This window comes from Girardinichthys multiradiatus, chromosome 14, assembly GCF_021462225.1.
Source record: "Girardinichthys multiradiatus isolate DD_20200921_A chromosome 14, DD_fGirMul_XY1, whole genome shotgun sequence".
NCBI lineage: Eukaryota > Metazoa > Chordata > Actinopteri > Cyprinodontiformes > Goodeidae > Girardinichthys > Girardinichthys multiradiatus.
The window spans coordinates 7,045,299-7,065,488 of NC_061807.1; the positions used below are offsets into that span (position 1 = coordinate 7,045,299).

Genomic DNA, 20,190 nt, shown 5'->3' on the forward strand with positions numbered 1-20,190 from the left:
CAACTATAAAATACACATGATTTACTATTAATCATGAACTGCTTGAGTCAAAATTTAAAATGGACACATTACAAATGTAGCCACTGAATAAAGGAACTTTATTTTGAGCTGCACATGTTTTATTTCAACATTTTAGCACTGAATGTGCCATTTAAACATTTCCCATATTTCTTCCTCAGAACATGTATCAATAAACTGAAATATACTTTGTTTGAACTTTGTCCATAAAAATTACAAACAAATAGTAAAGAACTGGTGAAACAGGACCAGCCATGTGTTTCTACCTCTGTTCAGGGAAGCTCTGTCACTCATATTTTCTCCTCATGGTGGTTATTCTGTTTTTGACAAAGTACTTAACTGCTCTCCAGTCTCTTTTACTCAGTGCTTGTGGTTCTGCAGCAATGCATCTCTCACAGTCAAGCTTACCAGGAACCTGATTTGTCAATATGTACTTCCTTAAATGTTTATTTACAGCAGCACATTCCTCTGGGGTCCAGCTTCTTTTCACAACTTTTTCTTTACCTAAGGGCATAAAAAGAGCACAATTTAGTTTACAACTTCATTAGAACAAAACTGCACAGAGGATACATTCACTTTATGTACAATAATCCCACAATATCATTTAAATGAGATATTTTAATAATTCAACTATCTTTGTCAATAGTAATGAGCCTACAGTAAAAAAACAAGTAAATCAGTTTATTTCTGGGATATTAATCAGTCAGTGTCACTGCTGGTACAGGTAGTCAAACTCCACCAGGAGAGCACATCATCGATATGCAAATTTGCCAACAGGTAAATTTGATGCAAAGATTTTTTTCTGTCTTGAGGTAGATGTGTCATGTACATTACCCCTATTTAATAATAGATGGAAACGAACATCTCACAAATAATCCAATTTAACAATGACGTGAAACCCACCTGAGAAGGGGCGCATTAATTTGCATTTTACGACAAAATTCAAAAGTTTAGACCTGACATGTCTAAGTAAAAAAAGTCAAGTGGTTAATACATTTTGCTTCGGTCATTTAAATCTTAGTAAGCAGTAAATGTGAGGATAATTAGAATATTGATACTGTAGTAATAATTGGACCATTTAAAAGCAATCATGATGAAGTTATGTATTGAAGAGGATTACTCCAAACTCACCACTCTTTTTGGCAGACCTTTCGTTACTTTGGCTGCTAGAGGTGGGGGTACAAGAGGTCACTTCGTTGACTTCTGGCATCAGCCCATCTGAATTTGTGACTTTGAAGTACAGAAAAGAACAGGTTAAACTCATCTTATTAGAACAGCAAACACGCTGATCAAGGGCATAGATATCAACAGCGAACTAAAGAAAAAAAACCAAAAAACCTTCTATTTACACTTGTGTTCATAAAGAGTTATTTATTACAATCAAGTCCTGTAGAACCAATCTTGTTTGAATCAAATTTGGATGTTAGTAAATACTAGGCAGGATCAGATATAAATGTAATGGACTTGTAATATTAGTTAAAAGTGGTGGTATTAAAAAAAAATGAATAAAAATCAATGTTGAAGAAGAGTACTAACCCCAAACTGCAGTTTTACAAGCTCACCTTTCTTTTTGGTCAAGTTTTCCTGACTTAAGCCACTGGATGTGGGGATACAAGGTGTCTCTTCAGAAGCTTCTGGATCTTCTGAAATATTAATTTTAGGAACATAAAAAAACTGTTTAAACTTTCAATGATCTACAGTACTTTAACAGTTCATGTACGCACGTGGACGCCTCAGTTAATGAAAGAAAAACCCACAATGGTCACAAAAATAACTTGAATCTGACAAAGTTAATCATAAATAAAAAATTATATGAAAATGAACAAATTAAAGTCAGACAATGCTTTTCAAACATGCTTCAACAGAATTATTTAAACAAATAAAGTCATGAAACAGGCCTGGACAAAAATGATGGTACCCCTGAAAATAATGTGACCAAAGGGACGTGTTAAATCGAGGTGTGTCCATTAATTAACATCACAGGTGTCTACATTCTTGTAATCAGTCAGTGGGCCTATATATAGGGTTACAGGTAGTCACTGTGCTATTTGGTGACATGGTGTGTACCACACTCAACATGGATCAGAGGAAGCGAAGGAAAGCGTTGTCTCAGGAGATTAGGAAGAAAATTATAGACAAGCATGGTAAAGGTAAAGGTTATAAGACCATCTCCAAGCAGCTTCATGTTATGACTACAGTTGCACATATTCAGAAATTTAAGATCCATGGGACTGTAGCCAACCTCCCTGGACATGGCCACAGGAGGAAAATTTATGACAAAACAAAGAGACTGATAATACAAATGGTAACAAAAGAGCCCAGAAAAACTTCTAAAGAGATTAAAGGTGAACTTAAAGCTCAAGGAACATCAGTGTCAGATTGCACCATCCAACGTTGTTTGAGGCAAAGTGGACTTAATGGGAGACGACCAAGGAGAACACCATCTTTGAAAAATCATAAAAAAGCCAGACTGGAATTTGCCAAACTACATGTTGACAAGCCACAAAGCTTGTGGGACAATGTCCTATGGACAGATGAGACAAAAACTATACTTTCTGGCAAGGCACATCAGCTCTATGTTTGCAGATGGAAAAATTTAAGCATATGAAGAAAAGAACACTGTCCCTACTGTGAAACATGGAGGAGTCTGTTATGTTCTGGGGCTACTTTGCTGCATCTGGCACAGGGTATCTTGAATCTGTGCAGGTATAATGAAATCTCAAGACTATCAGGGGATTCTAGAGATAAATGTGCTGGCCAGTGTCAGAAAGCTTGGTCTCAGTCGCAGGTCATGGGTCTTGCAACAGGATAATAACCCAAAAAACACAGATAGAGGAAAACATTGGACTATTCTGAAGTGGCCTTCTATGAGCCCTTACCTAAATCCTATTAAGCATATTTGGAAGGTGCTGAAACATGCCGTCTGGAAAAGGTGCCCTTCAAAAATGAGACAACTGGAGCAGTTTGCTCATGAGGAGTGGGCTAAAATACCTTCTGAGAGGGACAGAAGTCTCACTGACAGTTATAGGAATCCTTTGATTGCAGTGATTGCTTCAAAAGGTTGAGCAACAAAATATTAAGTTAAGGGTTCCATCGTTTTGGTCCAGGCCTGTTTCATGAGTTTATTTTTTTAAATAATTCTGTTGAAGGATGTTTGAAAGCAGTGTCTGACTTTCATGTGCTCATTTTCATAGAATATTTATTCATTATAACCTTTGTCAGATTTAAGTTATTTCTGTGACCTTTGTTGGTTTTTCTTTCATTAACCGAGGGGTACCAACAATTTTGTCCACGTTTGTATATAGAACTCAGGTTGTAAAATGTGTTTAATTCAGAGAAAAGTGGCCCTTTTTTGTTTAACCGCTTTCTTTATTATGTGAACATTTTACCTTCTTGTGAGGATAAATTGGTGCCATTCTCAGTTCCGTCAGGCATATCAACTATGTACATGAAAGAAGAATTGTTTTCAAAAGTCAGAATTAACAAAACACCAACAAGCAAAAAAAAAAAAAGTAAAATTAACTATTGCTTTAATCCATATCTTAGGTCATCCTAATTGACAGGAAATCAGGAGTAATATAGGTTTCCAGGGATATCAGTGCTCTTCATAATGTATATGGCAAAGAGACTTGTGTGAATGAGCCACTTGCCACAAAGCTGAATAAGACATTATGATATAATTGAAAAATGTTAGCTGGCAGTAGTGCTAAGAAATTGTATTTTCCTATAAATGTTTTCAGTAACATTTTATTTTATAAAACAAACTAACCCGTAGCTGTCAATTTGTAGGCTACATATTTTTGGACTACTAACTCTTTATTGTTCATTAATTATTTAGTTAATGACTTATTGTGACTGACCAAATTCAACAGTAAGAGGCCATAAATTAAGAGTTTTACCAAACCAGGCCACTTTTTTGATAATCCAAAGTAAAAGGTAATTTCATTTAATGTTGATTTTAATATGCTCTTCTTAATATGAGGTTTACAAAGAAGTAATTAGACAGGTTTTCAACCTTAACTGGTAAAAAAAGTAATTCCTTTTATAATACAACTAAACACCAGCGCTAGTGCCAAAACAACAGTTTACCAACTATGCATGAGAATATGAACTGGACCACTGTCTAAAATCATCTTTTCATAAAAACATTAAATTAGCATTTCCTTTCAAGCTTCCAGAGTCTGGAGGAAGAGTGGAATCCCTATTAGTGACATCTGCTGATTCTGGTCCAATGTGTTTTCTGAAGTCCAGTCAGCAATCTAGTATGATATTTAGACCACTTCACACATCCCCTTGTTGACAAGCTTTATTTAGATACTGATGTCACTTTCCCACAGGACCTGGCACCAGCTCTCACTGCCAAAAGTTGGTCCATTGACCACAGTGTTGCTGTGCTTGATTGGCCAGAAAACTGGCCCCACCTAAGCCTAAAAATCTAAGTTGTTTTGTCAAGAGAAAGATGAGGGACACCAGAAGTAACCATGCAGATGACCTGAAAGTGGCTCTAAAAGACACCTGGGCTCCCATTATACATTACAAAATATTGTTTATAATTGTTGTAATTTAATATAAAAATTTTCTGAAACACTGAATTTTAGCTTTTTTATTATGTTAGCCATAACTATGAAATTACAAAAACACAGGGTTGAAATATTTCACTGTGTAATGAATACCCAATATCAGTTTCAATTTTTGTAATGAATCGCCAAAAATATTGAACTTTTTGAATGCATCATATCAATACATTTCATTATATCTGAAAGTTTTGAATGTACCTGTAGATACAAAAATTAATATTTGTACTTTTTTTATGACAGAGCTTAAATAAAATTATGGCATGAAATTTCCCTACATCAGTCCTATCTTGGATGTTTTCAATTTAATGAAATTTTAATTAAAACAACATTAACATGCAGTCATCTAGTGTATTTAAAACTACAGAGATTATTGCGGTATAGAAAAAATAAACAAATTCATACCTTTCTCTTGTGAAGAACCATCCATGTCAAGAGTTTCTAATATGGTAATGAGATAAATTTGAAGAGATTTGTTTAATAGAACTAATAAAACACTCAAGAACCAATTCCACAAAAGATAGGAAACCATAAAAAGTACCTAAATAGCACCTTTTAATTTTTTTTTTTTTTTGCCTCAAATCAAATCAGAATAAGCCAACATTTTTATGTAAAGCCTAAATGATACCATTTTCAACTAATATGATGTTTATTCATCCTTAACAATAAAACATGCCCTCCTCCATAAATATCTCATTTCATTAATCTATTCTTAAATACCAAGGTTAGCAACTTCAATTTCCCTTGCATTAAAGTGTTAAATGTTAATACCGTTGACATCAAGGTGGATTTCATCCAGACTCTTCCCTTTATACTCTCCTAGCCGTCCTTGTTCCATTGCAAGGAGAACTTTGCTTATTTTTGCTAACTGTATGGTACCCTCTGGAAGGCGATAGTGCTTCCTGTGAACAGCAACATTATGCCCAAGGAAATCTGCCAACTGGTCAAGTTCTGTAGTCTTCAGGTTCAAAACTGTTGACAATGTTGCAATGTGTTTCCTGAGCTTTGTTGAGGTGAGTGCTGTAGGGTTTTTGAGGCCACTGCACTCACTCACAAACTGCCTTATACAGTCTGAACCTCTGAGGTAATGGACAGAATTCGGCAACGCAAACAGGTATTGATTTTCTTCCAGGACTCCACATTCTTCCCGCCTTCCAGTAAGAGCATCAAGGGATTCCTTCATCATTGGACCCAGCAGAACAGGAACTTTTCTTCCTCTTTTTCCCACAATGGTTATCCGGACAAAATAGTTGCAGAGCTTTTGTTCAAGTGCTGTGAGGGCCAGGTTAACATCCTCGTGTGTTTCTGATGTGTCCTTTGATAAGTAAACTGACAAATGCATCCTGGAAACCTCCCCAGCTCGTCGACGGTTGAAAAGGATTACTTGTGCCAGAGTCACTTTGGCAAGATCCTTCCAGCTGGACTGTGAGGCCTCTTCTTTCAAGGCATGTAAACATTCCTGCTGTCTTTCTAACAAATGGTTGTGAAGAATCTGGACATCGTGTGTGAAAGGTAACAGTAGAGGTGCATTCCACTTTTTCTGTTCAAGCTGGGTTAAAGCTTGGCTTGCAATATCATATTTCCAACTTTCTTGATACAGTTGTGCAAACTCCTCTGCGTTTTGCACAGCTTCCTTATCCTTCATCTTCAGTCCTTCCGTCTTAATGAACATGGCTAAAGAATGCATGTCGTGACCAACTTTTCGAGCGAGAGATGGTCGTTGATAGTTGCCACTTTCTTCACTGAATCCAGCTAGACGTCTTGCAGCAGCGACAACTGTAACATATTTTTCAGGCTTTATGAGATCTTTAATACTCTTCACAGAAGCAATATTTCTTGCCTCAAGTAGCAGTCTGCCAAGCTCTCTTAGCTTTTGACGGATGTATTGGTGCTGGCTGACTACCCTCTCATTCTTGTGGAACAATCTGTATCCAAAATCTAGTATGCATTGATCCTTCTTACATGCAACTGTAATCTCATCTTGATGCATCTCACTTAGAAACCTCCAGTATGAATCACTGAACTCTGGTGGAACTGGTTCAGCAAATGCACACAATGCTTGAACTCTTGTTTTCCCCTTTTTCAAAGACTTATCTTGAGGCTTGAATTTGCAGGACTGGAAATGTCGCCACATTGCCTTTTTTTTGAACAGTCCATAGCAGTACAAACAATGTTTGAATATTTCCCCTTCTGTTTTCTTCTTTGGTTGTTTCCACGCAATGAGCTTGCCTTGGTTACTTTCCATAACTTCAGTGTTGTGCTCAAAGTTTCCCTTATTTCGCAAATAATCCAACTGGAGTCGTCTTTGTTTTGAGTTTTTTGGCAAACTGTAGGCTTTTGCAACCTCTATTTTATCCATGTGTCTGCGCAATAGATGTCTTGACATTTTTTGAACAAATACTCCACAATACACACAGTGGTGTTTCTTATTATAGGTCCTGGATCCATCTTCCTTCTTCAAAACAGGAGCAACATAAACAGATTCTTCCTCCAGGGGGGCCCTTTCATCTTTATATGTAGTGGCTCTGGAATCATGACTTTCAAAGTTTCTAGTCTGACTGGACTCACTCTTACTCTGCCTGCAAAACTTGCTTCTATTTTGACTAAATGACATAGTTTTATCCTTCGGACCTTTTTCCAGACTTAATTCCACACTGGCTTCACTGTCTGTGCTTTCTCCAGTGGTTTCTGGAATATATTCATCTTCACTGTCTTCACTTGCCTCATCTAACCCTGCAAAGCTCCTCTGAATCATTTAGAGAAAGAGGAGAAGGAAGAAGTTAGTATTTCTTCCTCTATTAGAATTAATTAAAAAGAAAATCAGGCCTTGATTTAAAATCCACCTTGAAAACACAGATGTTAACTCTACAGATACATCTCAAAAAACAAGAAAATTGCATTGAAGTGAAATACACTGCTCAAAAAAATAAAGGGAACACTCAACTAACATCCTATATCTGAATGAATGAAATATTCTCATTTAATACTTTGTTCTGTAGAAAGTTGAATGTGCTGACAACAAAATCACACAAAAATCTTCAGTGGAAATCAAATTTATTAATCAATGGAGGCCTGGATTTGGAGTCACACACAAAATTAAAGTGGAAAAACACACTACAGGCTGATCCAACTTTGATGTAATGTCCTTAAAACAAGTCAAAATGAGGCTCAGTATTGTGTGTGACCTCCACGTGCCTGTATGACCTCCCTACAACGCCTGGGCATGCTCCTGATGAGACGGTGGATGGTCTCCTGAGGGATCTCCTCCCTGACCTGGACTAAAGCATCCGCCAACTCCTGTACAGTCTGTGGTACAACGTTGGTGGATGGAGCGAGACATGATGTCCCAGATGTGCTCAATCGAATTCAGGTCTGGGGAACTGGCGGGCCAGTCCATAGCTTCAATGTCTTAATCTTGCAGGAACTGCTGACACACTCCAGCCACATGAGGTCTAGCATTGTCCTGCATTAGGAGGAACCCAGGGCCAACCGCACCAGCATATGGTCTCGCAAGGGGTCTGAGGATCTCATCTCGGTACCTAAAGGCAATCAGGCTACCTCTGGCGAGCCCATGGAAGGCCATGCCACCCTCCAAAGAAATCCCACCCCACACCATTACTGATGCACTGCCAAACCGGTCATGCTGAAGGATGTTGCAGGCAGCAGATTGCTCTCCACGGTGTCTCCAGACATGTGACGTCTGTCACATGTGCTCAGTGGGAACCTGCTTTCATCTGTGAAGACCACAGGGCACCAGTGGCAAATTTGCCAATCCTGGTGTTCTCTGACAAATGCCAAGTGTCCTGCACGGTGTTGGGCTGTGAGCACAACCCCAATTTGTGGACGTCGGGCCCTCATACCATCCTCATGGAGTCGGTTTCTAACCGTTTGTGCAGACACATGCACATTGGTGGCCTGCTGGAGGTCATTTTGCAGGGCTCTGGCAGTGCTTCTCCTGTTCCTCCTTGCACAAAGGCGTAGGTAGCGGTCCTGCTGCTGGGTTGTTGCCCTCCTACGGCCTCCTCCACGTCTCCTGGTGTACTGACCTGACTCCTGGTAGCGCCTCCAGGCTCTGGACACTACGCTGACAGACACAGCAAACCTTGCCACAGCTGGCATTGATGAGCCATCCTGGATGAGCTGCACTACCTGAGCCACTTGTGTGGGTTGTAGAGTCCGTCTCATGCTACCACGAGTGTGAAAGCACCACCAACATTCAAAAGTGACCAAAACATCAGCCTGAAAGCGTAGATACTGAGAAGTGGCCTGTGGTCCCCACCTGCAGAACCACTCCTTTATTGAGTGTGTCTTGCTAATCGCCAAAGATTTCCCCCTGTTGTCTATTTCATTTGCACAAGAGCACAACAACATCAGTGTTGCTTCCTAGGTGGACAGTATGATTTTACATATGTTTGATTCATTTGGAGTTATATTGTGTTGTTTAAGTGTTCCCTTTATTTGTTTGAGCAGTGTATTTTTTGCCAGTCATCTCAGAAAATGGAACTCATATCTCATATAGAATTATCACAGAGTGATATATTCCACGTCCTTGTTTCCCATAATTTTGATGATTATGGCTTACTAGTAAACCCCAAATTCAGAATACTGTGAGGAAGTTAATTATTGGAAACTCATTGTTTCACACCTTAATCAGCTAATTAATTCCAAACGTCTACAAAGGTGTTCTGATCCTTCAAACCGTCTTTCACTCTGGGTCAGTAGAGATACAATCACGGGGAAGACTGCTAACTTCACAGATGGCCAGAAGACAGTCATCTACACCCTTTACAAGGAGGGGAAGCCACAAAAGTTCATTGCTAAAAGCAATTTGCGCACAGAGTTCTGGATCAAAGCACAGTAACAGAAAATTGAGTGTGAAAAAAGAAGTTTGGTAAAAGATGCAAAAACAACAGCGAGAACAGCAGCCTTGAGGGGGTTGTCAAGGTTGACAATGAGTGGGCTGAGGCTGGAGCATCAAGAGCCAGCACACAAATGAATACTAGACATGGGCTATAAACGTCGCATTCCTGGTGTCAAGCCACTCCAGAACCAGAGACAACATCCAAATCATCTCACCTAGGCACAGGAACTCGACTGTTGCTCAATGGTCCAGAGTCCTGTTTTCAGCTGAAAGTAAATTCTGCATTTCATTTGGAAATCAAGGTTGCAGACACTGGAGGAAGAATGAAGAGGCACATAATCCAAGTTGTTTTAAGTCCAATGTGAAGTTTCCATAGTCAGTGATGGTTTGGGGTGCCATGTTATCTGCTGGTTCTGGTCCACTGGGTCTGAAGTTCATAGCCAATGCAGCCATCTAGCAGGGAGTTCTAGAGTTTGTTCTCTGACAAAGTTCTCTCTGCTGACAAGCTGTATGGAGATGCTGGGTTTGTTTTCCAGGAGGACTTGGCACCTGCCCACACTGCCAAAAGTACCAGAACCTAGTCCAATGACTATGGTATTCCTGTTCTTGATTGGCCAGCAAACTCCCCTGACCTTTAACCCCATAGAAAATCTATGGGATGTTGTCAAGCGCAAGATGAGAGACATCAGACCTAAAAAGGCAGATGACCTAAAGGCAACTATCAAAGCAATCTGGGCTTCCATTACAGCTATGCAAAACCACAGGCTGATGGACTCTATGTCACGGTGCATTGATGCAATCATTCATGCAAGAGGAGCCCAACCAGATTCTTAGTGCATGGAAATGGACATACTGTTGAGAAACTTGACAGTAGAGCTTAAAACATCCTTTTTGGTTGGTCTAATGTGATATTCTAATATTCTGAGAAACAAAATTCTGAGCTCTCTTTACCTGAAAGCCATAATTGTCTAAATTACAAGAAATAAAAGCTTGAAATATTCTACTCAATGTGCAATAAATCTATAAAACAATTGTTTCACTTTTTGAAATGACTGGCAAGAAATGTTGCACTTTTGAGCAATATTCTAATTTTTATAAATGCACCTGTATGAGAGTGCTTGGTCAAGTTTAATATACTCTTGTTTTGAGTAAATTTAGATCCAAACAGATAAAGTAAAATGCAATGTTAAGGAAAATATCAAATTTTAAGAAAATAAAAGACATATATGCAAAGATTTGGGCAATTTAAAAAAAAAAGTTGTCAACTGAACAAGATGAACAAGCAACAAGAACAAGAAAATTAGTAAAACATGCTATAGCAATGAACGCCTTTCATTTTAAGCAATCATATCAAAAGTCTACTCTGGTATTACTCTTTAAATGACATTAATTCATGAGGCTTACAGAGAAGTAAGTTCCTCTTATAGGCCTTTGTGAATCCATTGCGAATGAGGTTGAAGGGCCTTCCATACAGTCATTACTTGAATTGTAGATAGCATCAGAAAAACTTGGAACTTTATTCATCTGTTAAAAGATTATATCAAGCTATAATTATTCAATTCCTGTGATTGTACGTGCAGACACACAGTTATTAAAAAAAATAAATTAGTTTCTTGTGACTTTTTAGATTTTAAAAATAATTGTATGTCTTTACCATTATTGTTGTTCTTTTTATTTGCTTTTGTAGAGGTGCAGAGACGTCTTTTTGGGAATCATCATCACTGTCTGAGTAGTCCACTAGAGACACTCCTTTGATGATTGATAGCTATATGGGGATGATGAAAAGAAATGTGTGGTTACAGTATATGTAAGCTAATGATGTAGTGCATGACTGTAAAACACTGGAATTTATTTGCTGTAAATAACTGAAGTTTCTATTGACTGCCTTAACTGATAAATGACCGGTGCTGCAAATATGATCGAAAATATGTCAAAACCTTGGATCAATGGTCCCCACAAGGACACATACAATGCAAAGAAATTGTTACCGAGAGAACAAGTAAAAGGCTCCAAAGATTACTTCTTACAACAAAAACAAATGGGTTGAACGCTGTTTAAGGTATCCTACTTTACAATCAGCAAAAGGGTACACACCAATCATGGATTCCTTCCTTACACATCAGCTTAACAAATTAAATAAAACCAAATTCTGACTAAATAACAGCTTCTCAACTAAAAGCAATCTACGGGGACAAGCATGTAAACTAAGTGAACAAAAATAGGTCTCCAAAGTTTATTTCTCACAAGTCTAAATGAATGTTAATATAATGTGCTTCCATAATGTCAGGTACTACAACTATGATCTAGAAATATAACAAAAGCTTAGATCCACACGGGAGGGCCCCACAAGGAGGCACATTTCAGAAATCCATTACTGTTATGCGTGTGTAAGTGACTGGCCTGGTTGGACCCCACATGGAAGCACGCTTCAACAATCTATCTGAAGGTGTGTATGCCACTGGCTTGTTTGGGCTCCATGAGGAAACCATTAAAAACATGTGATCAGATGACTGGCTGAATGCTGTTTATGGTACCTTCTGACTAAAAAATAGTTTCCCAACACAAGCTAAACTAACAAGCATGTAAACTAAGGGAATGAGAGCAGGTCTCCAAAATTTATTTCTCACAACAAAGTCTAACTGAATGTTACCTGTAGGCTGGCATCCTGTGTGATGCTGTCATCAGGGAAAGAGTCCCACGAGTTTCTGGCTGGCTCAGCTACAGCAGTAGATGACTGCGAGCCTGTCACCTGGAATTAAAACCACAAATAACTTACTAACATCATACAGATAACATAAATGACAGACTCAAGACCTGTAAAGATAGTCCCCAAAACCAAAAGTGCACTTCTAACTACAAGTGTTCCAGTCAGTTCTGGATTTCTAATCAGGTCCTATAAAAGCATCTTTATGGATGTAGTGGAGCATCCTTCAGCCTGACAGTTTAGCTGTTGAAGATGTGCAGAATTATAGCTGTAATATAATGTGCTTCCATAATGTCAGGTACTACAACTATGATCTAGAAATATAACAAAAGCTTAGATCCACACGGGAGGGCCCCACAAGGAGGCACATTTCAGAAATCCATTACTGTTATGCGTGTGTAAGTGACTGGCCTGGTTGGACCCCACATGGAAGCACGTTTCAACAATCCATCTGAAGGTGTGTATGCCACTGGCTTGTTTGGGCTCCATGAGGAGAACCATTAAAAACATGTGATCAGATGACTGGCTGAATGCTGTTTATGGTACCTTCTGACTAAAAAATAGTTTCCCAACACAAGCTAAACTAACAAGCATGTAAACTAAGGGAATGAGAGCAGGTCTCCAAAGTTTATGTCTCACAACAAAGTCTAACTGAATGTTACCTGTAGGCTGGCATCCTGTGTGATGCTGTCATCAGGGAAAGAGTCCCACGAGTTTCTGGCTGGCTCAGCTACAGCAGTAGATGACTGCGAGCCTGTCACCTGGAATTAAAACCACAAATAACTTACTAACATCATACAGATAACATAAATGACAGACTCAAGACCTGTAAAGATAGTCCCCAAAACCAAAAGAGCACTTCTAACTACAAGTGTTCCAGTCAGTTCTGGATTTCTAATCAGGTCCTATAAAAGCATCTTTATGGATGTAGTGGAGCATCCTTCAGCCTGACAGTTTAGCTGTTGAAGATGTGCAGAATTATAGCTGTAATATAATGTGCTTCCATAATGTCAGGTACTACAACTATGATCTAGAAATATAACAAAAGCTTAGATCCACACGGGAGGGCCCCACAAGGAGGCACATTTCAGAAATCCATTACTGTTATGCGTGTGTAAGTGACTGGCCTGGTTGGACCCCACATGGAAGCACGTTTCAACAATCCATCTGAAGGTGTGTATGCCACTGGCTTGTTTGGGCTCCATGAGGAGAACCATTAAAAACATGTGATCAGATGACTGGCTGAATGCTGTTTATGGTACCTTCTGACTAAAAAATAGTTTCCCAACACAAGCTAAACTAACAAGCATGTAAACTAAGGGAATGAGAGCAGGTCTCCAAAATTTATTTCTCACAACAAAGTCTAACTGAATGTTACCTGTAGGCTGGCATCCTGTGTGATGCTGTCATCAGGGAAAGAGTCCCACGAGTTTCTGGCTGGCTCAGCTACAGCAGTAGATGACTGCGAGCCTGTCACCTGGAATTAAAACCACAAATAACTTACTAACATCATACAGATAACATAAATGACAGACTCAAGACCTGTAAAGATAGTCCCCAAAACCAAAAGAGCACTTCTAACTACAAGTGTTCCAGTCAGTTCTGGATTTCTAATCAGGTCCTATAAAAGCATCTTTATGGATGTAGTGGAGCATCCTTCAGCCTGACAGTTTAGCTGTTGAAGATGTGCAGAATTATAGCTGTAATATAATGTGCTTCCATAATGTCAGGTACTACAACTATGATCTAGAAATATAACAAAAGCTTAGATCCACACGGGAGGGCCCCACAAGGAGGCACATTTCAGAAATCCATTACTGTTATGCGTGTGTAAGTGACTGGCCTGGTTGGACCCCACATGGAAGCACATTTCAACAATCCATCTGAAGGTGTGTATGCCACTGGCTTGTTTGGGCTCCATGAGGAGAACCATTAAAAACATGTGATCAGATGACTGGCTGAATGCTGTTTATGGTACCTTCTGACTAAAAAATAGTTTCCCAACACAAGCTAAACTAACAAGCATGTAAACTAAGGGAATGAGAGCAGGTCTCCAAAGTTTATTTCTCACAACAAAGTCTAACTGAATGTTACCTGTAGGCTGGCATCCTGTGTGATGCTGTCATCAGGGAAAGAGTCCCACGAGGTTCTGGCTGGCTCAGCTACAGCAGTAGATGACTGCGAGCCTGTCACCTGGAATTAAAACCACAAATAACTTACTAACATCATACAGATAACATAAATGACAGACTCAAGACCTGTAAAGATAGTCCCCAAAACCAAAAGAGCACTTCTAACTACAAGTGTTCCAGTCAGTTCTGGATTTCTAATCAGGTCCTATAACAGCATCTTTATGGATGTAGTGGAGCATCCTTCAGCCTGACAGTTTAGCTGTTGAAGATGTGCAGAATTATAGCTGTAATATAATGTGCTTCCATAATGTCAGGTACTACAACTATGATCTAGAAATATAACAAAAGCTTAGATCTACACGGGAGGGCCCCACAAGGAGGCACATTTCAGAAATCCATTACTGTTATGCGTGTGTAAGTGACTGGCCTGGTTGGACCCCACATGGAAGCACGTTTCAACAATCCATCTGAAGGTGTGTATGCCACTGGCTTGTTTGGGCTCCATGAGGAGAACCATTAAAAACATGTGATCAGATGACTGGCTGAATGCTGTTTATGGTACCTTCTGACTAAAAAATAGTTTCCCAACACAAGCTAAACTAACAAGCATGTAAACTAAGGGAATGAGAGCAGGTCTCCAAAATTTATTTCTCACAACAAAGTCTAACTGAATGTTACCTGTAGGCTGGCATCCTGTGTGATGCTGTCATCAGGGAAAGAGTCCCACGAGTTTCTGGCTGGCTCAGCTACAGCAGTAGATGACTGCGAGCCTGTCACCTGGAATTAAAACCACAAATAACTTACTAACATCATACAGATAACATAAATGACAGACTCAAGACCTGTAAAGATAGTCCCCAAAACCAAAAGAGCACTTCTAACTACAAGTGTTCCAGTCAGTTCTGGATTTCTAATCAGGTCCTATAAAAGCATCTTTATGGATGTAGTGGAGCATCCTTCAGCCTGACAGTTTAGCTGTTGAAGATGTGCAGAATTATAGCTGTAATATAATGTGCTTCCATAATGTCAGGTACTACAACTATGATCTAGAAATATAACAAAAGCTTAGATCCACACGGGAGGGCCCCACAAGGAGGCACATTTCAGAAATCCATTACTGTTATGCGTGTGTAAGTGACTGGCCTGGTTGGACCCCACATGGAAGCACATTTCAACAATCCATCTGAAGGTGTGTATGCCACTGGCTTGTTTGGGCTCCATGAGGAAACCATTAAAAACATGTGATCAGATGACTGGCTGAATGCTGTTTATGGTACCTTATGACTAAAAAATAGTTTCCCAACACAAGCTAAACTAACAAGCATGTAAACTAAGGGAATGAGAGCAGGTCTCCAAAGTTTATTTCTCACAACAAAGTCTAACTGAATGTTACCTGTAGGCTGGCATCCTGTGTGATGCTGTCATCAGGGAAAGAGTCCCACGAGGTTCTGGCTGGCTCAGCTACAGCAGTAGATGACTGCGAGCCTGTCACCTGGAATTAAAACCACAAATAACTTACTAACATCATACAGATAACATAAATGACAGACTCAAGACCTGTAAAGATAGTCCCCAAAACCAAAAGAGCACTTCTAACTACAAGTGTTCCAGTCAGTTCTGGATTTCTAATCAGGTCCTATAAAAGCATCTTTATGGATGTAGTGGAGCATCCTTCAGCCTGACAGTTTAGCTGTTGAAGATGTGCAGAATTATAGCTGTAATATAATGTGCTTCCATAATGTCAGGTACTACAACTATGATCTAGAAATATAACAAAAGCTTAGATCCACACGGGAGGGCCCCACAAGGAGGCACATTTCAGAAATCCATTACTGTTATGCGTGTGTAAGTGACTGGCCTGGTTGGACCCCACATGGAAGCACGTTTCAACAATCCATCTGAAGGTGTGTATGCCACTGGCTTGTTTGGGCTCCATGAGGAGAACCATTAAAAACATGTGATCAGATGACTGGCTGAATGCTGTTTATGGTACCTTCTGACTAAAAAATAGTTTCCCAACACAAGCTAAACTAACAAGCATGTAAACTAAGGGAATGAGAGCAGGTCTCCAAAGTTTATTTCTCACAACAAAGTCTAACTGAATGTTACCTGTAGGCTGGCATCCTGTGTGATGCTGTCATCAGGGAAAGAGTCCCACGAGGTTCTGGCTGGCTCAGCTACAGCAGTAGATGACTGCGAGCCTGTCACCTGGAATTAAAACCACAAATAACTTACTAACATCATACAGATAACATAAATGACAGACTCAAGACCTGTAAAGATAGTCCCCAAAACCAAAAGAGCACTTCTAACTACAAGTGTTCCAGTCAGTTCTGGATTTCTAATCAGGTCCTATAAAAGCATCTTTATGGATGTAGTGGAGCATCCTTCAGCCTGACAGTTTAGCTGTTGAAGATGTGCAGAATTATAGCTGTAATATAATGTGCTTCCATAATGTCAGGTACTACAACTATGATCTAGAAATATAACAAAAGCTTAGATCCACACGGGAGGGCCCCACAAGGAGGCACATTTCAGAAATCCATTACTGTTATGCGTGTGTTAGTGACTGGCCTGGTTGGACCCCACATGGAAGCACGTTTCAACAATCCATCTGAAGGTGTGTATGCCACTGGCTTGTTTGGGCTCCATGAGGAGAACCATTAAAAACATGTGATCAGTTGACTGGCTGAATGCTGTTTATGGTACCTTCTGACTAAAAAATAGCTTCCCAACACAAGCTAAACTAACAAGCATGTAAACTAAGGGAATGAGAGCAGGTCTCCAAAATTTATTTCTCACAACAAAGTCTAACTGAATGTTACCTGTAGGCTGGCATCCTGTGTGATGCTGTCATCAGGGAAAGAGTCCCACGAGGTTCTGGCTGGCTCAGCTACAGCAGTAGGAGCCTGAGAGTCATTCAAGAGACAAAAATTAAGATTTTGTATACCTAATTAATATTGCAACTTGCATACTTGATTTTATTAACTTACTTTTTCACGCCATGGCCATTTAGAATCACCATAGTTGTAATCAATTTCAGTTCCTATTTCTATTTTTTTGATGGCAAACAGGCACAAATGGGGTTGATCATTTACTATTATTTTTTTCATGTTGCAGTTTGGAGACTTGTGGTTGTCGTTCACTAATCTTCCCAGAGAGCCATCCTCTATTGAAGCATCAATGCTAGGAGAGAAATAAAAGACATCAAACATTTTGCATAATATAACTAGTCTTTCAGTAAAATAAAAGTATGCTTACAGAAATAAAAACCTATATAAAAACCTATTTCAAAAGACAAAGTTGTGAGGCAGATTGAATGTCTTTTTGACAGCCACACAAAACAAATAATTTTTCAATAGTACATGTATGATGTGTTGTTGAGATATTGCTTCTAAGTGACTATCACTGATTAAGGGGCTTGAATTCCAGTCTCGTTTTAGAGTTCATAACTCCTCTATAGAAGATATTTGGACATACCACCAGTGACGATTCTGCCATTCAAACTCAAAGAGAAATGTACTCTCCTTTTCAGAGTACTTTCTTGTTTGGCATTTATCTGCTGATAGAAGTTGACCCCTGTATTCTAAGACGAAATCTCCTTGTTCAATGGGCTGGGTAGCAAACACACCCCTTCCTGCAAGGGCATTTTAAATAAACACAATGGTTAGGAAAAATTGAATTATTTTTTAATTTTTACATAAACCATTAACCATATAAATGTGGTAATATCTTATGATGTTAAATTCTTCCTTAGAAATCAAAAATACAACACCCAATATGAATTTGGTTGTTTTTTATATGTCATTTTATAAAAACATAAATCAATCCTTGGGTAAATGGTCCAAAAATGAGTTTCTTACCTTTGTGATCATCAATAAATCTTTCCATTAATCCTGGTTTGTCCTTTGAAGATTGAATGTAAAAGGTTGCTTCATCAGCAGGCTTTTTTCTTGCCTTCCTTTTAGACATTTTTGGCGCTAAAAAAAAAATTTTAAACATGACACAGACAACTAATAAGCATTATAATATATATAAGCACTCTATATTAATTTAAAAAGATTTGTAATCATGCACTGTATGGAGTCTGAAGGAATAAAACTGGCCAGATGGAGAACTAAGAGAACAAGAGTGAATAAAAAAAACACAGAATATTTTTCTATAATCTCTTTCAAAAAATCTGCCTATATTAATGAAAATGTTTGCCAGAAGGAAGCTGAGCTTTGGTACTTTTAACCAGTCACAGTTCCTATCAAATCCAAAAAAGGCCTGAAACAGCCCTTTAATTAAGTGGGTAGGTGTTTAGGATGCACAGACTGAAAACTAGATGGAGAAACTCTAAATAGTTCAAAAGTGGCATTTCCCCTACCATTATCCAATAGGGGTGCTCCAACCCAACCAAAGAGACAATTATATGAGAATAACTTGCAACTATAACTAGCGTTTTTAAAAAGTAACATGTCCAACACAGACCAGCAAAGCCATAGTGCTGCATCCAAACTTGAAGCACCAGGGGTGAAGGGGCAGCTACGAGCTCCACCATAACTGTATACCTAAGATGTAGCTTGCTCCACAGCTCAGATCATCACTGGAACATCTTTATTTCATCACACCAGTTCTACTGCAGCTTTACAGGTCCTTCTCAAAATATTAGCATATTGTGATAAAGTTCATTATTTTCTATAATGTCATGATGAAAATTTAACATTCATATATTTTAGATTAATTGCACACTAACTGAAATATTTCAGGTCTTTTATTGTCTTAATACGGATGATTGTGGCATACAGCTCATGAAAACCCAAAATTCCTATCTCACAAAATTAGCATATTTCATCCGACCAATAAAAGAAAAGTGTTTTTAATACAAAAAACGTCAACCTTCAAATAATCATGTACAGTTATGCACTCAATACTTGGTCGGGAATCCTTTTGCAGAAATGACTGCTTCAATGCGGCGTGGCATGGAGGCAATCAGCCTGTGGCACTGCTGAGGTCTTATGGAAGCCCAGGATGCTTCGATAGCGGCCTTTAGCTCATCCAGAGTGTTGGGTCTTGAGTCTCTCAACGTTCTCTTCACAATATCCCACAGATTCTCTATGGGGTTCAGGTCAGGAGAGTTGGCAGGCCAATTGAGCACAGTGATACCATGGTCAGTAAACCATTTACCAGTGGTTTTGGCACTGTGAGCAGGTGCCAGGTCGTGCTGAAAAATTAAATCTTCATCTCCATAAAGCTTTTCAGCAGATGGAAGCATGAAGTGCTCCAAAATCTCCTGACAGCTAGCTGCATTGACCCTGCCCTTGATAAAACACAGTGGACCAACACCAGCAGCTGACACGGCAACCCAGACCATCACTGACTGTGGGTACTTGACACTGGACTTCTGGCATTTTGGCATTTCCTTCTCCCCAGTCTTCCTCCAGACTCTGGCACCTTGATTTCCGAATGACATGCAGAATTTGCTTTCATCCGAAAAAAGTACTTTGGACCACTGAGCAATAGTCCAGTGCTGCTTCTCTGTAGCCCAGGTCTGGGGAATGCGGCACCTGTAGCCCATTTCCTGCACACGCCTGTGCACGGTGGCTCTGGATGTTTCTACTCCAGACTCAGTCCACTGCTTCCGCAGGTCCCCGAATGTCTGGAATTGGCCCTTCTCCACAATCTTCCTCAGGGTCCGGTCACCTCTTCTCGTTGTGCAGCGTTTTCTGCCACACTTTTTCCTTCCCACAGACTTCCCACTGAGGTGCCTTGATACAGCACTCTGGGAACAGCCTATTCGTTCAGAAATTTATTTCTGTGTCTTACCCTCTTGCTTGAGGGTGTCAATAGTGGCCTTCTGGACAGCAGTCAGGTCGGCAGTCTTACCCATGATTGGGGTTTTGAGTGATGAACCAGGCT

At 39.5% G+C, this 20,190-nt stretch overlaps 2 protein-coding genes across 7 annotated transcripts in view; one reads left to right on the forward strand and one right to left on the reverse strand.

Annotated features, from left to right (window-relative positions):
• LOC124880573 (zinc finger protein 415-like) overlaps positions 1-20,190 on the forward strand; it is a 47,324-nt gene that overhangs the window by 15,834 nt on the left and 11,300 nt on the right. The gene's annotated exons all lie outside the window — the stretch shown is intronic.
• Positions 80-14,986, reverse strand: LOC124880577. Of its 6 annotated transcripts, none has more exons than XM_047385840.1 (8): positions 14,968-14,986; positions 11,108-11,218; positions 10,858-10,977; positions 4,998-5,033; positions 3,408-3,458; positions 1,581-1,661; positions 1,150-1,248; positions 80-522 (listed from the first exon to the last, which is right to left on the reverse strand). In XM_047385840.1, the coding sequence occupies exons 4-8, from the start codon at positions 5,020-5,022 to the stop codon at positions 305-307; spliced, it is 474 nt and encodes a 157-aa protein (XP_047241796.1). In that variant the 5' UTR covers positions 5,023-5,033; positions 10,858-10,977; positions 11,108-11,218; positions 14,968-14,986; the 3' UTR covers positions 80-304. The 6 variants fall into 6 exon arrangements, 5 of the variants coding, with proteins under 5 accessions (XP_047241796.1, XP_047241794.1, XP_047241797.1 ...); XM_047385838.1 differs by lacking the exon at positions 14,968-14,986 and adding an exon at positions 12,820-12,871; XM_047385841.1 differs by lacking the exons at positions 10,858-10,977; positions 14,968-14,986 and adding an exon at positions 12,820-12,871.

Excerpts from the sequence above, each read along its gene's own strand:
- LOC124880577 (XM_047385836.1), bottom strand. The coding sequence starts at position 7,347 with ATGATTCAGAGGAGCTTTGCAGGGTTAGATGAGGCAAGTGAAGACAGT. Across the intron at positions 1,662-6,162 it reads AAAGTTGGAAATATGATATT|AAGATCCAGAAGCTTCTGAA; the intron begins GCAAGCCAAGCT and ends TTAATATTTCAG.